This window comes from Penicillium rubens (genome assembly GCF_028828025.1).
Source record: "Penicillium rubens strain IBT 27055 chromosome Unknown utg000003l_segment0_segment0, whole genome shotgun sequence".
Taxonomy (NCBI): domain Eukaryota; kingdom Fungi; phylum Ascomycota; class Eurotiomycetes; order Eurotiales; family Aspergillaceae; genus Penicillium; species Penicillium rubens.
The window spans coordinates 9,363,619-9,384,866 of record NW_026890601.1 but is presented as its reverse complement, the minus strand read 5'-3'; the positions used below and the strand labels follow the sequence as shown (position 1 = coordinate 9,384,866).

Sequence of the window (21,248 nt, the reverse complement as noted above, 5' to 3'; positions counted from 1 at the left end):
TCCTTTTATTTTTTGGAGTATCAAGACGACACATCCACAACTTCAGCGAACCACTGCTTGAGTGCAGTAGCCAAAACAGAGGGCAATTCGCTCACATCACGAACGACGAGGTAGTAAGGGAAGGGGAAGTCCTCGAGGTATCGCTTCATCTTGAGCTTCATCTCACCGCCAGAGTCAGGATCGGCCTCGAAGCTAGCCTGCGAGAGGTCAAGGATGGAGCTACCCTTGACAGCATCGACGATAATGAAGACAACCATGATGCGCTCCTCAAGTGCCTGTCGAACAAGGCGGCGAATAGTATCGTGATCTTCACAGATACCATCCGAGATAATCAACTGAAGCTGCCAGAGATCGGCAGAGCCAGAGCCAGGCGAGCGCTTCCAGCGAGCCTCACGGAAGAGGGCGATAGAATCGGCGATCAGCTTGCGCACATTGGTACCAGTTTGCTGGTAGCTGAAGTGCTGGAAGACCTGGGAGCCAGCCTCAGAGGAAAAGGGCTTTCCGAACTCATGAGCGACACGAACGTGGTCTTCGTTACCGAAGCCAAGGACACACAGGTCGCCAGCTTCCAGCATGCTCAGACTCTTCGCAACGAGGGCGAGTGTCTCGAAGGCGAGCTGGCCACTGCCGCTTTCCAGCATGGACTTGCTGTCGTCGACAGCCAGCATGATCTGGTAGTTGCGCTTTGAGGGGATAGAGCGGCGCATCCAGATCTTGTCACGCTTGTACTGGGATGCGATGTAGGGGATGATACGTTTGATGTTCAGCCGCTTTCCGGTACGGAAGTCACCGCGGAGCTTGGTGGCCATTGTCGGGGCGAGGATGAGACGGAGTTGTTCGGTCAGGGAGAGGGAGAGATCATTTGTGGCGGATTCGTAGCGCGACCAGAGGCGGCGGGCTTCGTCTTCTGGGGTTAACGGGGGGAGCGAAGAGGAGAGGTGGATCGCTGCGAGTTGTGAGTCGACTTCGTCAAGCTCCTCGTCCACTTCTTCGGTGCCTTGTGCTCCATCTGCGCGATCGTGGGATGATTGACCGCCAGGAATGAAGGCACCGGCGGACTCGCCCTCGGTAGGAATGGTCTCGCGGTCGATTTGCATCTCATCCTCAAGCTGGTTGTCCACGGCATCTTGCTGCTCATCCGACACGTCTGGGAGAACATCGTTCTCACCAGGCTTGATGTCGGACTCCACACCCTTGCTTTGGTCAAGGGCTTGCGTTTGATCGTCGTTTGCTTGTCCAAGGGCCTGGGTGTCTGCGGCATCGTCGTCATCCTTCAGATGCTCGAAGTCCGCGTCGGCCATGTCGGTGTCTTGGGGCATAGGCTGGGATTCCTCATCCTCTTGGGACGGGTTGAGGATCTCCTTTTGTCGTCGATGCCATTGCTCAAGGATATCACCGAGCTTCTTGAATGCCTGCATCTGAGGTTCATCTGGCCCGTGATCTTCGCCGCCAGCAGCGTCCCGGCTGGGCTGGCTTTCCTCGCTATCCTTGGCAGCACCTGTCTGTTGGTCGAGATTGGCAGTGGGATCAGTCGAGCCGCTTTCCTGCTGAGCGTCACCTGAGGCACCCTTTTCTTCATTTTGGTCTTGCTCGGCTCCGAGCCCGCCAGTGACAGCTTCACTGGGAGCGACGTTGTCACCTGCGGCATCATCCTCATCGCGCTGTGCGAGGAAGTCGTCTTGCTCAGGCTCCTCGGGATCTTCTCCACCAGCTTCCTCTTTCTCCTCTTCTCCGGCTTCGCCTTCATTAGTATCCTCCGCATCATCAGCCATTTCTTCATCTTCCTCGCCTGGCACTTGATCCTCTGGGGCCGCCTCGGCGTCTTCTTCGCCGGCATTATCATCGGCATCTTCGACCTTCCCTTCTTCTTCGGGGGCAGGACCGAAATCATCGTCAACATCATCCATATCATCGTCATCTTCGCCATTGTCATCCTTGCCTTCACCATCATCAAGTTGCATTTCCTCGGGAAGTTCAAGTGTTTCTTCTTCCTTCGCTTGAGGATCGGTGACGTCCATTTCCTCGCGGCCAACTGCCTCGCCCTCGTCTTCGGGGGCTTCTTCATCTTCCGTTTCTTCTTCCTCTTCCTCTCCTTCCTTTTGCTTCTCTTCGCCCTTTTCACCATCCTTGTTGCCCTTCTCTTCCTGAGCAGCAGCTTGTTGCTCGGCCTCTGATTGGCCCTTTCCTTCTTCGTTTTCGGTATCTTTCTGCTGCTCGTCATTGCCACCGTCCCAGAGCTTTTCGTCCACAGCACCTGGATCGAGGTCATCGACGCTTCCTGTCTCTTCGTCGATATCGTCGTCTCCTTCGTCGGCACTGTCGTCGTTCTCCTCCTCGTCCTCCTTGCGGTCCTCGGCATCACCTTCCAAGTCTTCCTGATCCATGTTGACAGCATCCTTGGAATCGTCCATTTCATCATCACCGTCCTCTTTCTTGTTCTCTTGTTGCGCCAATTCAGACAGATCTTCGTCATCTCCAACATCTTTGCTGATGTCTTCCGCGCCTTCACCTTCGCCGAGACCTGTTCCACTTTCCATCTGGCCCTCCTTGCTTTGATCTTGGGATGCTTCGGCAGGACTGCAGAAGCCTTCGGAGGCGACTTGCTTGAAGGTCTTAGTCAGGATGTAGGATGTCTTACAGATCTCGCGATGGACGGCAATGAACCGATCGGCCAGATCCCGGCAGATTTGGTAGTATCTGTTGGCGATAGGCAAGATACTAGTGACCAGTGCGGCAGCAACGGAGAGGCCGCCAGCGGAATGGTCTTGCAGGCAGTGCAATTGATCAAGAACCTTCTCCAGTGCGGTGGTGATCTCGGTGAGATGGACAGCCTTGATACCGCGCGAGAAGAACTCATCACTCCTCGACAGCAATCCATCAAAGGTGATGGCAGAAGGCACATCTTTGAGCTTCTGGAGGCCGATGAGCATCTTGTCAACGGCCGTTAAGAGGCTGCTATCAAAGGCTTGAATGGATAGGCTGTTCTTATCATTGGCCTCAGGGAGAGCAGCGATGTTTGCATTGACCCAAGGTGTGATTTGGTCCAGCGCGAAGGACAGGTCAGGGCGAGCTTTGCTCCATTTCTTCAAGTCGGCAGTCAATTCATCAAGCGATGATTGGGTCTGCTGCGCGATCTCGTAGTTTGCGTTAGACGCAATCCTGGTGGGAAGCATAGGAAGGGCTTCGTGCGACTTGCGTAGGCTATCGAAGGATGCCTTTTTGGCGCGGAGCTGTTCCACGATCTTAGATGCATCAATTCCTGAGAACTTGGAATGTACTCCAATGATCATTGCAGCCAGTCCAAGAATAGGAGCTAGCCAAGCCACGGTTCTGGCCAGATTGGCTCGCTCTTCCGATGCAGACGCATGGTCTTGCGACAGAGAGTTTGAAGCCGCTGTCCAAAGGTTCTGCACCTTGTCAAGCGTGGACTTCAAATTGCCCAAGCCTGTGAGTGCAGGCGAAATGACACCTCTCTGACGGCGGACAGTGAAAATGAGATGCTCAATAGACCCCATGCTTCTGTGGACTTCGACATTGCTCAGCTCCTCGGAATAGTTGCGAGCTGCTAGGCGGGCCTTAGGCAGGAGATCCAGAAGTCTGTGGAAGTACCAGTCGGCACTCTGAACTGCCGTCGAGGTTGCAGCGCCAGCCTCAAAGGCGGCACTAGTGGCGAGAACCTGTGGAACTGTTTCTTGAGTTTCGATCACACTCGATCCAGCATTACGTTTCACACCCATCTCATATAGTTGCTTGAGGGTCTCAGCATAGAGGCGGCGTTTCTGGGACTTGAGGTGCTGGACGTCGTCCTTGTTGTCTTCGTTCAGGACCTTGGGTGTCTTAGACTTGAACTCCTTCATGCTTTCAATCACTGAGACGATGAAGCTGTCGAGGTCCTTCGCAATGTCGAACTCGGCTGGAATTGACGAATACAAATTAATCATGTTGTTGGCTGTTCCATCCGGCTTCTGGAATCTGAGCGGTCGAGTGGACCACAGATTCTTGTCATTTTGGCAAACGGCCATTGCCTCAGGGAACGTCGCAGTAGGGCGGACTGGCTCTGCTTGGGACATGGAAGTGATCTCCTCAGTGCTTTCCGGAAGGCCTGCTTCAAGGATCGATTGAACCGGCTGGCCAAGAGCTGCACGGTACTTTCGAACCAGCTTGAATAGCTTGACATGCGACCTTCTAGCGCTTTCCTTCAAAGCCACAATGTTGACATCTTTCCAGCTTGCAAGCTGAATCTGCTCCTTGATATCCTTCTCAAGAGCGGATCTCTTCTCCGTTAGATACTTGTCCACTCCAGGCTGGAAGGGTCCGTAGTGGTGGAGGAAGTTGTCCAAGGCAGAGACAAGCTTCTTGAGGCAGGGATAATCTGCGGTGAAGACCTCAAGCAGTGCTTGGAAGTTGGCAACAAGCTGTAGACGGCGAGCAAACTGGCCTGTAGTCGTAGACTTGAAGAATTGCTCCAGGGTCAAGACCAAGTTTTGGGTGTGTTCGGTCATATCCTGCTCGCCTGCCTCGGCCATCATGATCGGAGCGCCGATAAGTGCTTCATAGGCGATAAACCACCAAGCACTCACCTCGTCCTCGCATCTCTCTTTCTCGATATCCAAGAGCTTGGCCCAAGTTGACAGCTCAAGACGGCGCCAGCTAATGAGAGTACTTGTAATCTCATTGTAGACAGTAACAGCCGAATATTCTCTGCTGGCCACGGTCTGCCACTCATGTACGAAGGAATGAAGCTTCTCAACCTTGGTCATGAACTTGGCAACAGGTTCAGTGTGCTTGAACTGAAGGATTTCCACGCAGCATTGAATGACATCAGCGAGGACAGTATGTTCAGGCCAGGCTGTTTGTATCTGGGCAAAGCGGGCTTGAACAGAAAGCGCGAGAGCAACCAGCTTCCTTGCCTCTCCAAGATTCGAATCAGTGTAGAAGTTGTAATTCTTCTGGTGATTGTCGGATCCCTCACCTATGGCATCATCAAGAAGCAGAAGAACTGCAGGAAGATGGTTTTGGGGTGACATCGGGGAGAATGAATTCTTGTTGTCAGACCAAATCGAGCCCAAAAGATGGCCTGATTGCTTGACAAAGGTAGTCAATGCAGTTCCACTGCGCTCATTCGAGACGATGTTTGCATGAAGCGAGGCAAGCCGGAGAGCGATGCTCTTGGGGTCAATACGGTCAACGCCATCGGTTGTTTCTGTGTCTTCATCTGATCCTTCATCGAATGTAGGGAAGAGAGCGTGTAGCTCGGCTTCGTTGACTTCTTCTTCCTCTTCCCAGGACCCCTTAAAGCGGTATAACTCTCCCTTTTCAGCTTCATGTTCCCGATCTTCTTCAAGCTTGGCCTTCCATAATTGATGGAAATCAGCGAAAACACGGCGGATAATCTCCCGTCCAGCCTTTGTATTCAAGACCGTGGGATCCGCATCCTTGGTTGCCCAAAGGGCCGACAGTTCCTGAAGGCGCATTTCGTTCGCATTCTTCGGGGTGCCAGGGGCCTTTTGATCATTCTGAATAAAAACGGGGTGATGGATACCTCCTAAGAAGGGTGTTCGCTCGCTCAGAGACTGAATATCAGGAATACCGCTAGACTGTTCCGGTCGGCTAGAGGCCAGGAACACACCAAGGTCCAAAAGCTGCAAGAAACGAACCACAGGCACTGTGATGTCATCGTAAGATCTGTAGTGAGTGCTGAGACGACTGCTCAATTGTTTGATGTTATTGCGCAGAAGCTGGATCATATCTTGGGACTGCGAAGATTCGGCAGAACGGACCATTTGCTCCGGGTCTCTCTTAAGGACAGAGTTGATCAAGTTGACGAACTCTCCCTGCAAGAGACTCAATTGGGACTGCTGGGGCCGGTTTACCAGTGAAGGAGGCGGAGCGGAACCCAGATCACGAATTTCATTGTGCAAGAGCTCAGACCGGAGGTTGGCAATCTGGCTGGTGAAAGACTTCTCAAAGGCAAGAATTGCTGCAGACTTGGCGGTGTATTCTTGCAGGCGTTGAGAGTGGCGTTTGCGCTGCACAACGAGGCCGAGAGAAGGGTCAAATGTCTTGTCGGGCACAAACAGACGCAGAAGAATGACTGCCAGCTGTACCGCTGCCAGTCCGGTGGTTCGAATGCTCTGCTGCTGGCTTGATGGCTGTGCTTGCAGGGATGAAATAAGGGTTGGTAGAGCCTGCTCAGCGAGGGGCTTGAGGAAGTGACCATTTGGCAAACTTCGGTCCAGTTCAATCTCGATAGGTGGCTGTTGAACGCAAAGATCCCCGTTTTGGATTCCTTGCAGAATCGAGATGATTTCCTCGGCTGAGCGAGGCTCGAAGAACTCCCGATGACAAGCCACCAGTTCTCCTGTGAGCTTAGCGACAGTACGTCTGAGGTCCATGGACTGATCTGTTGCGATCTGTTGACTGCTCAGGGAAATAGCCTTGGAGAGCGCTTGTTTCTCTGCCTCCAGCATGTCCATCTGGCCCAATTTTGTATTGCCGATAGCTGTCAGCCTATCCAATAGCGACAGAGAGATAATGCCACCAGTAGCAAGCGCAGACTCGGATTTGCTTGAAGAACCCGCAAATAGCGAGATCCTATGGAGAATATTTGGCGCGTCGCTCTGGAAATTCGATGCGTCCAACGGACGAGCCGCACGACCAGCGAGGAGTGGCATAACTGTCTGAATGACTGTGTCATTGACTGGTTTTCGGAAGAATGAGGAGATGTCGTGGTACTGGCAAAGAGCTTCGAAATCATTGGCAAAGTATGGATACTCGGTTGACTCTGAGCGTCGAACTGCATGAGATAGCTCAGCGACGGTTTGTTTGATACCCTATTGATAGTCAGCATATATTATTATTCAAGGTTGACATAGATCGAAAATACCTGAACAAGTACGTCACCATCAGCGCCGTCCAGAAGGATGAATCGCTGAGCGTCAATTAATGAATCACGAACACGACTCAATTGAGACAATTCCACGCGGGTTTGCAAAGCCAAAGTTGTAAATTCAAAGACTGTTGATTCCAACTCGGTCAGAGAATCCAACTTATCTTGAGAGATAGGAGTGACATGTCTCCAAGAATCCCAGATTCTTTGCATGCTAAGACCGGATGTCAAAGCCCAGCCTTCCTGGAACCGATCCAGAGCTTGTGACAAAGCGACCTGAAGCGGTTTGAGGAGAGGCGACGAGTCGAGCAACGACCCACAAATCTTCCGGCCCATCTGGAGGTAGACTTGGAATTCACCTTCATCGACCTGGCTCACCCCGGTAGCTCTGTAGATGTCCCAACATAGACAGATCACGGTCCGAAGGGCTGCGATTATTACAGGGCCTTGGAGAGAGATCTGATCCAACGACTGGATATAATCATACAAAGCCTGGCCACAATCAGACAAGAACGATGCAACAGGTTGCGTCGTGTCTTTCATCAATGCAGGGATCCGCTCAGACGCCAATGACCGCTCCAAACGTGTCATTTGGCTAGGCTTGAGCTCTTTGCCAGATACATCGGCTTGAATTAAACCTTCCCTGAGGCGATGGATATCCAGCCTCAACTCCTGGAGATAAGCCAAGACTACCAAACTAGACCGGAAATCACTGGCTCCCGCAATAGCAATGAGAGGCTCGTTTGTGAGCGGGTGAAGAGGTTGCAACATCCCGCGGATACCCAGGCGAGCTCGTCCAAGCACAATCTCGCCGTTGGCGATCTCAAGCGGCTTCCATTGGCTGTTGTCATGGAACAAAGAGATATAACGCTGCAGAACATTAGATGGCTTCTTTTCCCCGTTGTTCTCGGAGTTGAGAGCCACACTGTTGCTTGGCGACTGTTGGAGGTAGGCCAAATCCGCTGGTGAAAGATGATCGAAGCACACCTCGAGGGCGTCTTCAAAGGCAGACGATGGCAAGGAGGTATCCAAGTTCCAAATATGGCGCAGTCGATAGAGGAAGGATTCGCAAGTGTAAGATGGGCCAACAGGAGCTTGGGTGTCTTGAAGCTCGCTTGGCAAGAAACAGATTTCGGTACAACGGTTCCTCATGGCACGGGACAACTCGCCATTGCGGGGATCCATGGTCAAGAAGATTCTGAAATTGGGATGGGGCGTGATGACCTTGGCAGATCCATCCTCTGTCCGTTGCTCATTGAGAATGAGTGTGCCATTCGGCTCCGTCAAAGAATTTAATCGGTCAAGGACGGATGGGTTGCAAAGGTTGGCATTGTCGAGAATAACCCAATTTCCATGCTGGACAGCCTGAGTGAGAACACCTTCTGTCCATTCAAATCCAACCTTCATCTTATCAGATTGTTGAATAGCATTCAACAAGTTCTGGGCTCTCTCGAGGAATTGTTTGTAGGCCGGGTCAGAAGAAGACTGGCAAAGACTGGAAAGCGAGCGGATGACATTTTCCAGTGAGATATCTGCAGACTGGAAATGCTCGCAGATGCGGAGTGCAGAAATCACAACATCAGACACATCCCCTGAAGCAAAGCAGTGGATGAGCTGGTTTCGCAAGAACATCTCAATATCATGGACAAAGCCTGAAACCTCTCTACGATGATCGATTTGTTCGAATCCACCAATGAGATCCATAGTATCAGTGTCAGCACTCAGAGCCAGCTCGACAAGGTTTGCACCGTTAACCGCTGCCAGCTTTCTGATGAGAGTAGTTTTGCCACATCCAGCAGGACCAACTAGAATGCTCGGCCAGGAGTTATCAATACACAGGATGAGTGACTCGATAATGTGAAGGTCCTTTGGTAAAATCTTCATGTTTGGCTCGGCCAAGCGCTGCAGCAGAGGGTCACGGGTCAAAATGCCCAGGCCGACCTGCAAGTACTCGGGTGTGAGATTATGGAAGTAGCTCTTCGAGCCAGTGTCAGAGTCTGCGAAAACACGATCATAAATCTGAGACACCACGTTACGATCCGCTTCGCTTCTGAATCGCTGGCTGATAACGACATCAAGGAAGTGCTTGGTCTGGATCTGCAGGTTTCCTCGGTCGGCGAGTTGAAGCCATCGCTGGATATCACGCAGATTGACTTCCCATGGTCCGCCAATGGCTCCTAGCCGACGATCTCGCGTGATCGCTTGGTTCAAGAGAGATATGAAATCCACCAATCTCTCGGTCTGCAGAGAGGGACTGCCAGGGAAAAGCCTGGAACAGATTGTTTTCAAGTCGCCATCAGTGAAGCTCTCGGCGTAAACCACTGTGAATCGGTTGACGAAAGATGCAGGAAGGCCCTTTCTGCCACCACCCTGGTGGTGAGGGTTCTGAGCAGCAAAGAGAACGAAATCGGGGTGTCTTTTGAACGTCTGGTCCAGCTCAGCGATATACACTTGCTGGCGATGATCTAGACAAGAGTTGAGACCTTCAAGAACAGATTGCGAGGCTAGGTTCATTTCATCCAGCAGAACCCAGTCACCACGCTGCATGGCTCGTAGGAATGGTGCGTCACGCCAAGTGAATTGGCCGACGTCTCCTCCTTCCACCGGAACGTCTGAACCGAACAGATCTGTAAGATCTGTCTGTTCCGAAAGGTTGATTCGAGTGAGAGGCTTGCCAAGAGCTCTGGCTAGAGCCGTCACAAGCGTAGTCTTACCCACACCTGGGCTTCCTTCCATAAGAATAGGCTTCGAGGATTGCAAACCACGCGCAATTCTCACGGAGTTGGCGATTGTGGTTGGAGCATCCATTGTGAACTGAGGATCCGGGTCTGCTGCGCCAACTGTAGGGAGAGCGAATGGGCCGACACGCAGAGCGCCAGGTTCTGCGGAGACAGTGGTCGATTCCCAGTAGATCTTGGAAGCATCTACATTGAACAGTTCACTCAGCTTGGCGAGGCATGACTTGCGGTTACCCTCGAGGTTGTTGAGAGAGATGGCAAGCATTGCAGCAGGGTTAGCACCCAAGGTGTCAACGAAGACCATTGCGGCACCTTGTACGATAGCGAATGCGGTGTCTGCGCTTTGACAAGTGTTGACAAAGTCAACCCAGGCAAGAAGGTCACGAATGGAAAGCGATGTGGCAGAGGTGTTCTGGAAGGTTACTTTGAACCACTTGGCGAACTGCAGCATAGCCTTTGCCACTTTCTCCTCCTTCAGGTCCAATCTCTGTGAAAGAATTGGCAGGATATCCTCATCCTCAGACAGCTGAGGGGCCCAGATTTCTGTCATACGATTGCGAAGAGCAGCCGAAAGCTCACGTTTTCCGTAATCACCTCCGGGGTTCATAGTGGATAGAAATTGGAATCCGCCGTCTGCCACAACCATTGAATCAACGGGACCCTTCTCGGCGAGAAGAATCGACCTAGCGGGTTCCAGAACACTGTTAAGCCTTTCGAGAACGGAGTCATCCGCGAGAGAAATTTCATCAAGAAGGAAGAATTGACCAGTCTTCATGGCGGTGATCAGGCTTCCGTCAGACCATTCAAACAGGGCATTGCAACGGATAGCGTTCTTCTCAATCTTCCGCAAAAGAAGTTGATCCTTGGCTTGGCGCTGCTCCGTAGTTAATGCTGTGAATTCCTGCTTCAAGTCATCGAAAGACGCGCCGCTTAGCTGCCCGTGAAGGAGCATTTGAAGGTCATCTACAAGCTGTTTCTCGATAGCAGCCCGGTTTCGGATAGGCCGTTGAGCACCAATAAGGTCACCGGTCTCCAGATTCACATGAGCGTTGACAATGAACAACTCGCGTCGGAAAGCTTCAGCGACGGCCTGGCAAAGCTGGGTTTTACCGCAACCAGTTTCTCCGACAAGAAGGACCGGCTCGTTGTTCTTGAGGGCCTTCGAAACGAGAACGAATAGACGCCTCATGGCTTTGGTCCACACAATACCGGCTGGAAGCTCGCTCATCCCGGGAGCATTCTTTTCCAGCTCTGCGGTGCTATACAACGTATCCTCGTCCAGCTTTACCTTCATCACTTCCTCGATCACGGCCTTGACAGCGGCTTTCTCTTGTGGATTGCGAACACGTTCGCCGAGAAGCATATAACCGTTGACTGCTAGCTGCTCGCGATCATCGGCTTCACGATGAGCCCATCGGAAAAGATCGCGCAGTGTGGCAAAACTGTTCTTTTGCTCGAATAGTCGATTAGACTGACGCAACAAGGACAATTTCCGGTAGACAGCAACAATCCGCGTGCAGAAGGAGGGGGCGATCTGAGAACGTTCCTTCAGGATGAATTCCAGCTCGCTTTCTGGGATATCATCGAAGTGCAGCTCGAGGAAACGGTTCCTGAAAGCACGGGACAGGACCTTTCGGCCACCGTACAGACCAGCGGGATTTTGCGTGGCAAACAGCATGAAGTTCGGGTGCGGGTGGACAACTTCTTGAGTTTCGGGAATGAAAAGCTCGCGGTTATCGTCGAGGAGTCGGTTGAGAGCTTCAAGAACATCAGAAGGTGCCAGATTCAGCTCATCCAGCACAATCCAATAACCGTTCCGCAGTGCCTCCACCAACACACCCTCCTGATAACGCAGGCTTCCATCGTCCGTGGAGACGTAAGATCCGAGGTACTCTTGCAGATCCGTGTGCTCGTGGTTGTTGATTCGTACAAATTTGTTTCCAGAGACCTTTGCCAGATACTCAATCATACTCGTCTTTCCTGCTGAAGTCGGACCTTGGAGAAGAACGGGGAATCGCCGAGTTGAACTGGCCCGGACCAAGTTCTTGAGATTCTTCTCGATGAATGGGGTGATGATGTAGTGTGGTTGCTCCTCCGGAACCATAGGACCGCGGCGCATCCAGTAATGCTTGAATTGCACATAATCATTGCCATCCGTTGGTGGGCGAGGGGTCTGTCCGAGAAGAGACCTGGCGTTCTTCGCGTTTCCGAAAATATGAAGCTCAAGCAGAGGAATCAAAGCTCGTTCCGAGACCAAGCTCAGCACGGTCAAGAAACTCATACTGAAACCCTCAAACATTGCTCTGCGTAGCCCATAAACATGTGCGTGGTCGATGACATAGATCAAGGCACGCACAAGGGTACGAATACTGAAATGAGGTCGCTGTCCAGCTCCATCGGTAAGTTTGTTCTCGTTGCTGAGCTTCTTGGTCACCATGTAAAGCTGTGCGAGGTCTGGCACAGCGCGCTGATCACTGATTGTCAAATCACCGAGGTATTTCTGAATCAATGCCAATAAATCATCCAAGTCGCTATCAGGCGAGTGCACATAGAATTCGGTGAACCGGGAACGCAGACCTGGGGGTAGATCTCTCTTTCCAGCATCTGTTGCAGGGTTCATAGCACCAAAGATACGGAATTCCGGGTGGCCGAAGACTCTCTCAACATCGCCAGCCTCGGAGAGAAGAACAGATGGTGCTCCCTCACTGCCATGGTGAAGAAGACTGGCAATATTCTCAAGGGTATCAGGGGAAGCCAAGTTCACTTCATCCAGGAGAACCCATTCGCCGTTCCGCAGAGCTCTCACAATCTTACCTTGAACAAAGGCGAAGGCAAATTTGGCATCACCTTGTGAGACCTGGGCCTCGAAATCTCCGAGCTGGGTCGCGAAGCTCTCCCATCTTTGCCGCAAGTGCTGGTATTTGGGAGAATCCAACTTCCGTTTTTTGGCCGGCTGTTCATCGCCATTCTCCGCTGCGGCGTTCGGGGGATTGAACACGCCATTTGCAAGACGAACGGCTTCATGCCACAATGTCACCAATCGTACCCAATTGGAAGATGCGGCACTCTTCGATACCGAGGACAAGAACTTCTGGTTCTTTTTGGCCGAGAAAGTCAGCTCGAAGAGCTGGGTGAATTCATCCAGCATTGGGACTGCCATCGTACGAATATTGACGGGTTTGAAACCACCCAGCAAATCAGTGCTTTCGCTCTGTTGTGACAAATTCACTACTGTGAGTTTTTGGCGCATCAAAGATGCAAGATGCTGGATCACTGTGGTCTTTCCGATACCAGTTTCTCCCACAAGTAAAACAGGCTCTGCCATCTGGATTGAGGCAGCTACCTGTTCCATGAGGGTCAATGCCGCTCGAGTGGGAGCAAAGCTTGAAGCTGCTGCGGCAAGCTTTAATGCAGATCCACTTGGTACTTTGATCTTGTTGCAAGATTCTCTACCAAGAACAAGGCTGTTGTTCTTGTCGGTATAAGAGGGAGTGCGTTCATTGAGACAGTACTGCGCTCGCTGGGGAGAAATCTGGAGTGCTTCGGCCACAACGGCGGCGAGAGCGCTCTGCATTGACTTCTCTGGCAGATATTTGAGGAACACGTCAACTACGTCAAGGAATATTTCATCCTCGGTGCCTTCTGACGTGGGTTCATAGCCAGTCTTCGCACCCACGCGGTGTAGGCGATTATGCAGGCGGCTGCATAACTTGATCAAATCACGGAAGCCCGGGGTACGACCTTGGGAGCCCTTGATTGCCAGGCTTCCATGGAACGCAGAGCAAACTCGTCCGTAGACATTCATGAGAGTCGGCACACGAGACTCAAGCAAGGAGAACTTTTGCAGAATGACATCACGCATCTCATCCACGGGAAGAGGCTTGACTTGCACTCTCTCCCAAAGTCTGCTCCCGAGCATAGAAGTGCTCGGTGCGATCTCCTCGCCGGCAATGTTGTACGATGACTTCATGGTTGCGATGATTTTGAAGCCCTCGGCACACTTGATTCGCTCCCTCCGGCTTGGGATGGTTAGCTCCCCCCTCTCAATGATCGGGAGAATGAGGCCCATTACTTCAGATGGAGCACGATCAAGGTCTTCAATCAACACCCAGCGACCTTCGCGTGCAGCCTTGGTCAATACACCGGGTTGCCAAGAGAAGGATCCGGAAGCAGATGAAGTGGCATACATTCCAAGAAGACTCTTTGCATCTGTCTGCTCGTTCAGGTGAAGCGTGACCATAGTTTCGGCTTGGCCCATCGTCGCAGCAATGTCGTTAATCAAAGAGGTCTTGCCCGAGTTGGGCAAACCGACCAGCAGGATGGGCTTGCACCCCAGTAATGACCCTGCAATCCGGCGCAGGTTCCCAACTGTGGTCGATGTCTTGACAACAGCGGAAGGAGCCGGGGGCGTATCTTTCAGCCTGGGAATCAAAACTCCGCAAATCTCTGCGGTCTTGGTTGTGAAAGATTCCCGTGTCCTCTCGATCAACGTCAAAGTGTTGCTTTCCGTCCTGGAAGACCTCTCGGCCCGGATAATTCTTCCAAGAGTCTCCCATCGCCGTTCTTCCCACAGTCCTAGCACACGGTAATCGATTAGAGTGCCTTCCCACTCTCCTTCTATAGGTTCGGTTCCGGTATTGACGCGGACCATTTTTTCGGTTGCCGCATCCGCCGCGTGCATATATAAGGCAAAGCATCGTACAGCAAGGTATCGTGTCACTCGGTCTTGGGATTGGAAGAGGGACTGAAGTTGAAGCGGTGAAACGATGGGAGAGAAGGTTTCAAGATCAAACGAAAGAAGTCGGAAGAGGGCGAGGAGTAGAAGTCTAATGGTAGGTTGGTCCAACTGTAACAGCGTTAATTCCTTCGACACGGCCAAAGCCGCCAAAGGTCCAGTCTGTGATGAGGCATATTGACTGGCAAGCGACCGCAGATGCGGCGCAAATGGTAAAATCTGCGCAAATGCCGCTAATACATGAACGTAGTCAGCATGTAAATCCGATTGAAGCCATCGAGCTGCAAGATCGACAAAAATCGGTTCGTAGAGTCTGAATATGCTCTCCGTAAATTCGTTGTTTAATGCGCCAAGCGCAAGCGCGTGGAGGTGCTGAGTCCCCGATGCAGTCCGAATGAAAGTCGAGATTCCACTCGGAAGCTGCTCGAGCAGTTCGGACTCAGTAAGAGTCCTCTCATAGACCGGCCTCCGATCCATGTTTATCCGGTCGCAAGAGGGACTGTGAAGTTTGTAATAAGAGAAGGAATCCCGCTTCATCGGCTTTTGCTCCAACTTTTTTTTCTTTCTGCCGCCTGTGGCGCAGCCCCGCCTAGACCTGGAGCACACCGCTTTTGATCCCGGAGCTTGCGCCACACTTGCGTGTCCGACAAAGCTGTCTTTGAAACAGAGTCGCTTTTACGAGATGCTGATATCGCAATATCGCGGTTCATTTATGTTACACTGATGCCAATGAGTGGTCAGGGCTCGGGTGGCGAGGGCCAATCCGGGACGCAACTAAGAGCTGATCAGGACATCCCTCAGCCTCGAGATGTGAACCGGGAAGCCGAGGGGTTACATGAACCGTATGCCTTGGAGAGTCCACCGTTCGTTATGGTACTCATCAGTCTGTTTATTTAGGATCTCCTTCAAACGGAAACAGAAACAACGATCACGGTTCAGTCTGTCTAGCCTGCTCTCCCCTCCCGTTGGCGGATCGGATACTGGCTTTGGCTCTCCGGCGCCGCAGGGTGGTCAGAACGGAGATGCGTCGCCTCTCGATCCTCACGCGCCGATCGGGTTCAATAATGGTGTCAGCGCATCGAAAGATGGTGCGCCGTTGGACTGGTACGTGGAGGGCCCAGGACGACGTGTGGGTTACGACGACTTCACCGCTATCGATTGGATCTACGAGTATACCAAGGAGCGGCAAAGGAAGCGGCTTCTTTACTCTAGTGGACAGGGTATACTGGGGCATGCTCGTCGACTCCTTGATGCAAGCAATGTCTGGTTAGTGTTGATCGCGACAGGCATTGCTGTAGGGATAATCGCTGCTTCTATTGATATTGCAACGGATTGGCTGGGTGACCTGAAGTCCGGTTATTGCAAAAATGGAAGTGGAGGTGGCAAGTTCTACCTAAATAAGAGCTTTTGCTGCTGGGGCCTCGACGGTAAGCCGATAGCGTCAAGTCTCCACGTCTCACTACTGAATCTGGATTTGATATAGATTACTCTAAGTGTCTGGACTGGACACCTTGGGGGAATGCATTAGGAGCGAACTCCAGTGGGGGAACATATACGGTTGGATACATCTTCTATGTCGTATTTTCGGTAATGATATCCCTGTCCCCTACCTTCACAGCTCTATTGACAATATCTAGGTTTTTTTTGCTGCATGTGCTTGCTTCCTAGTGCGAAATTATGCCGTTTATGCTCGACACAGTGGTATTCCCGAGATCAAAACAATCCTCGGTGGAACTGTCATCCGACATTTCATGGGGCCATGGACGCTTGTCATCAAATCACTGGGGCTGGTGAGTCAAGCTTCTTTTTGGTAGAAGGCACCTTTGCTGACAAGATCAGTGTCTCTCTGTCGCATCTGGTCTATGGCTAGGCAAAGAAGGCCCGCTTGTGCATGTTGCATGCTGCTGCGCCAATATCTTGATGAAACCTTTCGAAAGCCTGAATGGCAATGAAGGTACGTTATTAATTATCTATTTCTCTCGGTACATTTACTCATTTCACAGCACGCAAACGAGAGGTCCTTTCTGCGGCTGCCGCAGCGGGTATCTCGGTCGCATTCGGAGCACCCATCGGAGGTGTTCTCTTTAGTTTGGAGGTATGAGCTATTGTCAATCTCGTGCTGTTTACTTTGCTGATTATTCTAGCAACTTTCATATTATTTCCCCGACAAGACCATGTGGCAAAGCTTTGTCTGTGCTATGGTCGCCGCTGTTACTTTGCAAGCCTTGAACCCATTCCGGACAGGTAAAATTGTGCTGTATCAGGTCACCTACACTCGAGGCTGGCACCGCTTCGAGATTATCCCATTCATTATTCTTGGCATCGTAGGCGGTCTCTACGGTGCATTCCTCATCCGCGTGAATACGAGAATCACCAAGTGGAGACGGGCTCGGACTTCTTCTCGGCCAATCCTCGAAGTAGTTGTTGTGGCTCTCGTTACAGCTTTGGTCAACTATCCAAATCACTTCATGCGGGCTCAGAACTCGGAGCTTGTTCAGTCGCTGTTCGCTGAGTGCAACAGTGTGACATATGATCGATTTGGTCTCTGCGCAACAGGATCTGCCTCAGTCGGCGTGGCAATCTACCTGGTCATAGCTTCTTTATTTGCCTTTTTCTTGGCTTCGTTGACATTTGGACTTGAGATTCCTGCTGGTATTATCCTTCCTTCGGTCGCTATCGGTGCTCTTTACGGGCGTGCTCTAGGCATCATAGTCCGCTTGTGGCAAGAGTCTTATCCGAAAGCATTTCTGTTTAGCAAATGCGAGCCAGACATTCCATGTGTCACACCTGGCTTGTATGCAATTATCGGGGCTGCTGCTGCTCTTGGTGGCGCAACTCGAATGACTTTGTCAATTGTCGTTATCATGTTTGAATTGACTGGCGCGTTGACTTATGTGATACCCATTATGATTGCCGTGATGTTGTCGAAGTGGTGTGGTGACATCTTTGGAAAGCGAGGTATCTACGAGTCATGGATTCGACTAAACGAGTATCCTTTCCTCGACCATCGCGATGACACCACTCCGCCAGATGTATCTGCCCGCCGGGTCATGACAACCGTGGACGATATCAGCGTCATTACTGCTACCGGCCATACTATTGCTTCGATTCGCAACCTCCTAGCTAACTCTACATATCGTGGGTTTCCCATAGTCTCAGACACATCAAGCCCCATCCTGCTAGGCTACATCACTCGCAATGAGCTTTCTTTTGCTCTGAAGTACTCGACCTCTGGGGCCCCCCGCAACCTCTCCGACGAGACACAGGTCTTCTTTTCGCATCAGCCTTTTGCGGACCCTATTGATACCCTTGATCTACGGCCTTGGATGGACCAGACACCTATGACGTTGAACAGTAACATCACTTTCTTGATTGTCTTGCGAATGTTCCAGCGACTTGGCTTGCGTTATGTGCTGTTTGCCAACAAGGGCATTCTACAAGGATTACTGACCAAGAAAGATGTCTGGTCAGTGCTGAATGGCGTGGAATTTCGCCGAGAAGAATCCCTTCGAGACGAGCAATTCCGGGATTTCGAAAATCGCAATGAGGCTGAAGAGGTTGGTTTGCTTGATGGGAATGATACTTCCAGCGTCGGTAGTTCGTTGAGGCGGGATTCTCTTTGATTATGTTTGCTACCGTATTGCTCTGTATATTCTGAATCCTGTCACAATATCACGCATGTTCACTCCAAGTAAATGCTAGATAAGTCGGTAATTACGTACATCAGGTATGTTGTAGGTTATTGGAATAGAACTGTGGCTGTTCCCACCGCCCTTTCCAACCCCACATCTTTCTGTCAATTTTTTAAACTGACCGCCCTCATGTTTACGGCTACCGATCTTTCTACGCTTGAGAAAACCAGAAGACCGGAAGATAAAATGATGATCGATCCTTTTGAAGTGCGCATGCGCTTCACTACACAGCTGCAGCACCTCAGCGCTGCTGTCACATCCTCACAAAAGGCCGCCCATTATGCACTAAAGTACCGTGACCTCGATGAGGATCTCCACTCATGCATCCTAGAGCAGCTTGAGAGGGTAAGAGTTCCAATTTCCATTATGTTGATCCATTCTGACCCTGTGTGTGTGGTAGAACAACATGAACAACCGTGCGAACATCATGTACTTTATCGAACACCTCTGCGAAATGGCCATCAAGGAAAACTACCTCCCATACGTCCGCATGATGCAGCGCGACATTCTGCGCGTGGTCGACTCGGTCGTCCCTTCCGATGGCACTGGTGCAGCCAATGTCAAACATGTCCGCCACGTGCTGAACGGTCTCCGGGCGAAGGAAGTCCTCAGTGTCGAAACCGTGGCCGAGATTGATGCCGCTCTGAAAGACCGGGATTCCCACCCCTCCCACCTGGATCTCGAGCAGGAGGAAGGTGCCGAGGGAGGCAACAAGTCGAAGTCTGATAAGCCCCAACTACGCCTTGACAAGAAGCAGATCGAGCAGCGCATCGAGGAGGACCGTGAGCGCAACAAGCGCCAGCGCGAGAGCATGTGGGCCATGACTGGCAGCGACCGAGACGAATATAATCAGATGTGGGAAGAGCTCAGCCCCACTGGGGAGGATGACTTTATCAGGTCTCGTGAGGAGGCCCTGGAACGTGCCGAATGTGTTCGCAAGCATGAGGAGTTCTATAAGAACCTATATGGTATCAAGGAGTAATGATCCGGTGGATACACATTGCTTGCTATCCTTTGCATTATGATTCCCAGGGTTTTATTTGCGGTCTAGGCGTTCAATTCGGGACTCTGCAGCGTTCTGGTCTTTATGGAGTCTATATACAGCGTGTATCACTTGCATCTGGCTGCATAATATTCAAGGGTCGTGCCACTTGACTGAATATTCAGCATATTCAACTTGCAATTTCCAATTTTCAAGCTTGCCATACATATGTTTATTTTCTTACCCCCTTCGGGAGGTCAAATATTATTTTGGCCACGATTTTTATCCCAGGGTTCGCCGTACAGTAGGACCTCCGAAATATTGGGCTGAACATTTGTACCCTGGTATACTTCCAGATATACCCCCTACCGTTTAAACATACAGCCACAAGAATACGACCTATGGCCGCATAAGAATGGTCTTCTCATATAGTCTTGTCCGGTAGTCTTTTCATATGTCTTTCCAGTGGTCTTGTTGGTAATCTCCTTGAGAATATATATTTTTGACGTGGTGGGACAAATTGGTTGTTCGTGCAGATATTTCACGCCAGGTGATGTTTCCCAATGCATAGATTTCATTTTCAATACTAGACGAAGATAATTTAATTAATATGAAGCAGATAGACCCTACTTGCCCACCGAGTGACGTCGGAAAGGTGAAGTAGAAGTTAACATTGGAAGTGATAGCGGAGTTGCTTATCGTCTCCGCTCTCGGGAAATCCTGATCGCCGAGAGATTTTTTATTTTTGCTTCACCTCTTGACCAACTCGAGGAACCGCTTCCCCCATTTGGGTTTATTACTCTATTACTCAATTTTATTTTCACTCTATGTTTGCTAACTTGGTCACTGCCGCCAAGGGTCTATTTACGCGACAGCCCGAAGAACAAGAGTCCCAATCCGCTGGCACCTCTGCCAATTCCAAGATGGTGACAGCTACCCGACGAGCAGATGTTGCGCCCGAAATTGCGAACGGAAAGCGCAAGGCACAGTCGGCAAGTGCTAGCAAGAGCGAAGATCAGCAGACCAAGCGGAGAAGAAGAAGCGACCCGAAGGCTACTGGAACCGATCAAGATGCCGTAAAACATACACCAGCAGAGAAATCCAGCGTAAATGCGGAGAAAGCACCTGCGGGCAAGAAGATCCGATTTGATAGCGAAGAGCCCGAACCCCTCGAAACACAGCCGGAAGAAATCTCGGAAACACCAACCCAGGATGACGACGACGAAGATGATAGTGACGATGATGCGCCAGAGACCATCGATAACTCTGCCCAGCTATTGAAAATGAAGGAACAGGCTAAGAAGCAAGAAGCAGCCAAGCAATTGTACGGATTTCTTACTTTTAGTGAAGTCAGCTTTGACTAATAATCTTTTACAGAGAAGAGCAACTGAAGAGAGAGAAGCGACGAAAACTCGATGAGCGTCGCAAGTTGCAAGCCAAATCGATTGTCAAGCCCAAGGAGGCTCCAATTGATGACATGCTCTCCGAGAGCACGGCTACTATCCAAGGCACAACTACCCAAGATGCACGACGAGCCGCTCTTCCTGCTTTGCTTCCCGATGACATTTTGAACGCCGAGTTCTCCATTCGCCCCCCAACGCCCCCGGCTGAAGATCAATTCGCCATGCCGAAAAAGTCAAATAAGTTGCGATTCTTGGATAAGCAGGATAAGCTTCCCAAGGATATCAACATGGGGGATGTCTCCATCCGGGTGCTGGATGCGCCATCCTCAAAGAAGTCCTCGAAGCCCGCACTGGCCCCTAAGATTTCCAAGGCCGGACGGAACCTCAAGGGTAGCATGCTTCAGAAGACTCGTACCATAGCTAAAGGCAATGGGCTCCGACAGAAGGCAGGCGGTCCTTCTGGATTCGTTCGCCGGTGAATTGGAAAATGTTGTACGGCCATCAAAAGCGAGTTTTCTTTACTTTCACATACCTTCAAACATAGCTGGAAGTTACATCTACGACCTGCCAGTTGTCAACGGGGGTCACGCTCTCTTGCATCGGCTGGTGTTCCTCTCGGGGTTTTTCAATTGCCCCCATTGGCGCAAATCGAAAGTCGGTGTCAACTGGGCATGCAACGAACCCCGCGTCTACTGCAGCCATTTTGTGATCAGTCATGAAAAGAAAAGGGATTTCGTTGCTAGGGTTGCATGGTGTTCGGCGGGAGTAGAACCTGGTCTTGCAATTCAACTTTGGGGAGTTATGTATAT

At 51.1% G+C, this 21,248-nt stretch overlaps 4 protein-coding genes across 4 annotated transcripts; 3 read left to right on the top strand and 1 right to left on the bottom strand.

Moving 5' to 3' along the window:
- Positions 1-20: 20 nt before the first annotated feature.
- N7525_009821 (AAA family ATPase midasin) lies at positions 21-14,839 on the bottom strand (the record flags this gene model as incomplete). The annotated part of the gene is made up of 2 exons (XM_002563876.2): positions 21-6,833; positions 6,887-14,839. The coding sequence occupies 2 exons, from the start codon at positions 14,837-14,839 to the stop codon at positions 21-23; spliced, it is 14,766 nt and encodes a 4,921-aa protein (XP_002563922.1).
- A 252-nt stretch (positions 14,840-15,091) lies between these two features.
- On the top strand, positions 15,092-17,985 carry N7525_009820 (chloride channel protein; the record flags this gene model as incomplete). Its single annotated transcript, XM_061214865.1, has 6 exons — positions 15,092-15,204; positions 15,260-15,789; positions 16,031-16,152; positions 16,202-16,316; positions 16,366-16,457; positions 16,507-17,985. 6 exons carry the CDS (start codon positions 15,092-15,094, stop codon positions 17,983-17,985), a joined length of 2,451 nt encoding a protein of 816 aa, XP_061069296.1.
- A 198-nt stretch (positions 17,986-18,183) lies between these two features.
- N7525_009819 (CTD kinase subunit gamma) lies at positions 18,184-19,036 on the top strand (the record flags this gene model as incomplete). The annotated part of the gene is made up of 2 exons (XM_002563875.2): positions 18,184-18,399; positions 18,455-19,036. 2 exons carry the CDS (start codon positions 18,184-18,186, stop codon positions 19,034-19,036), a joined length of 798 nt encoding a protein of 265 aa, XP_002563921.2.
- Positions 19,037-19,863: 827 nt separating this feature from the next.
- Positions 19,864-20,918, top strand: N7525_009818 (uncharacterized protein; the record flags this gene model as incomplete). The annotated part of the gene is made up of 2 exons (XM_002563874.2): positions 19,864-20,360; positions 20,414-20,918. 2 exons carry the CDS (start codon positions 19,864-19,866, stop codon positions 20,916-20,918), a joined length of 1,002 nt encoding a protein of 333 aa, XP_002563920.2.
- Positions 20,919-21,248: the final 330 nt, after the last annotated feature.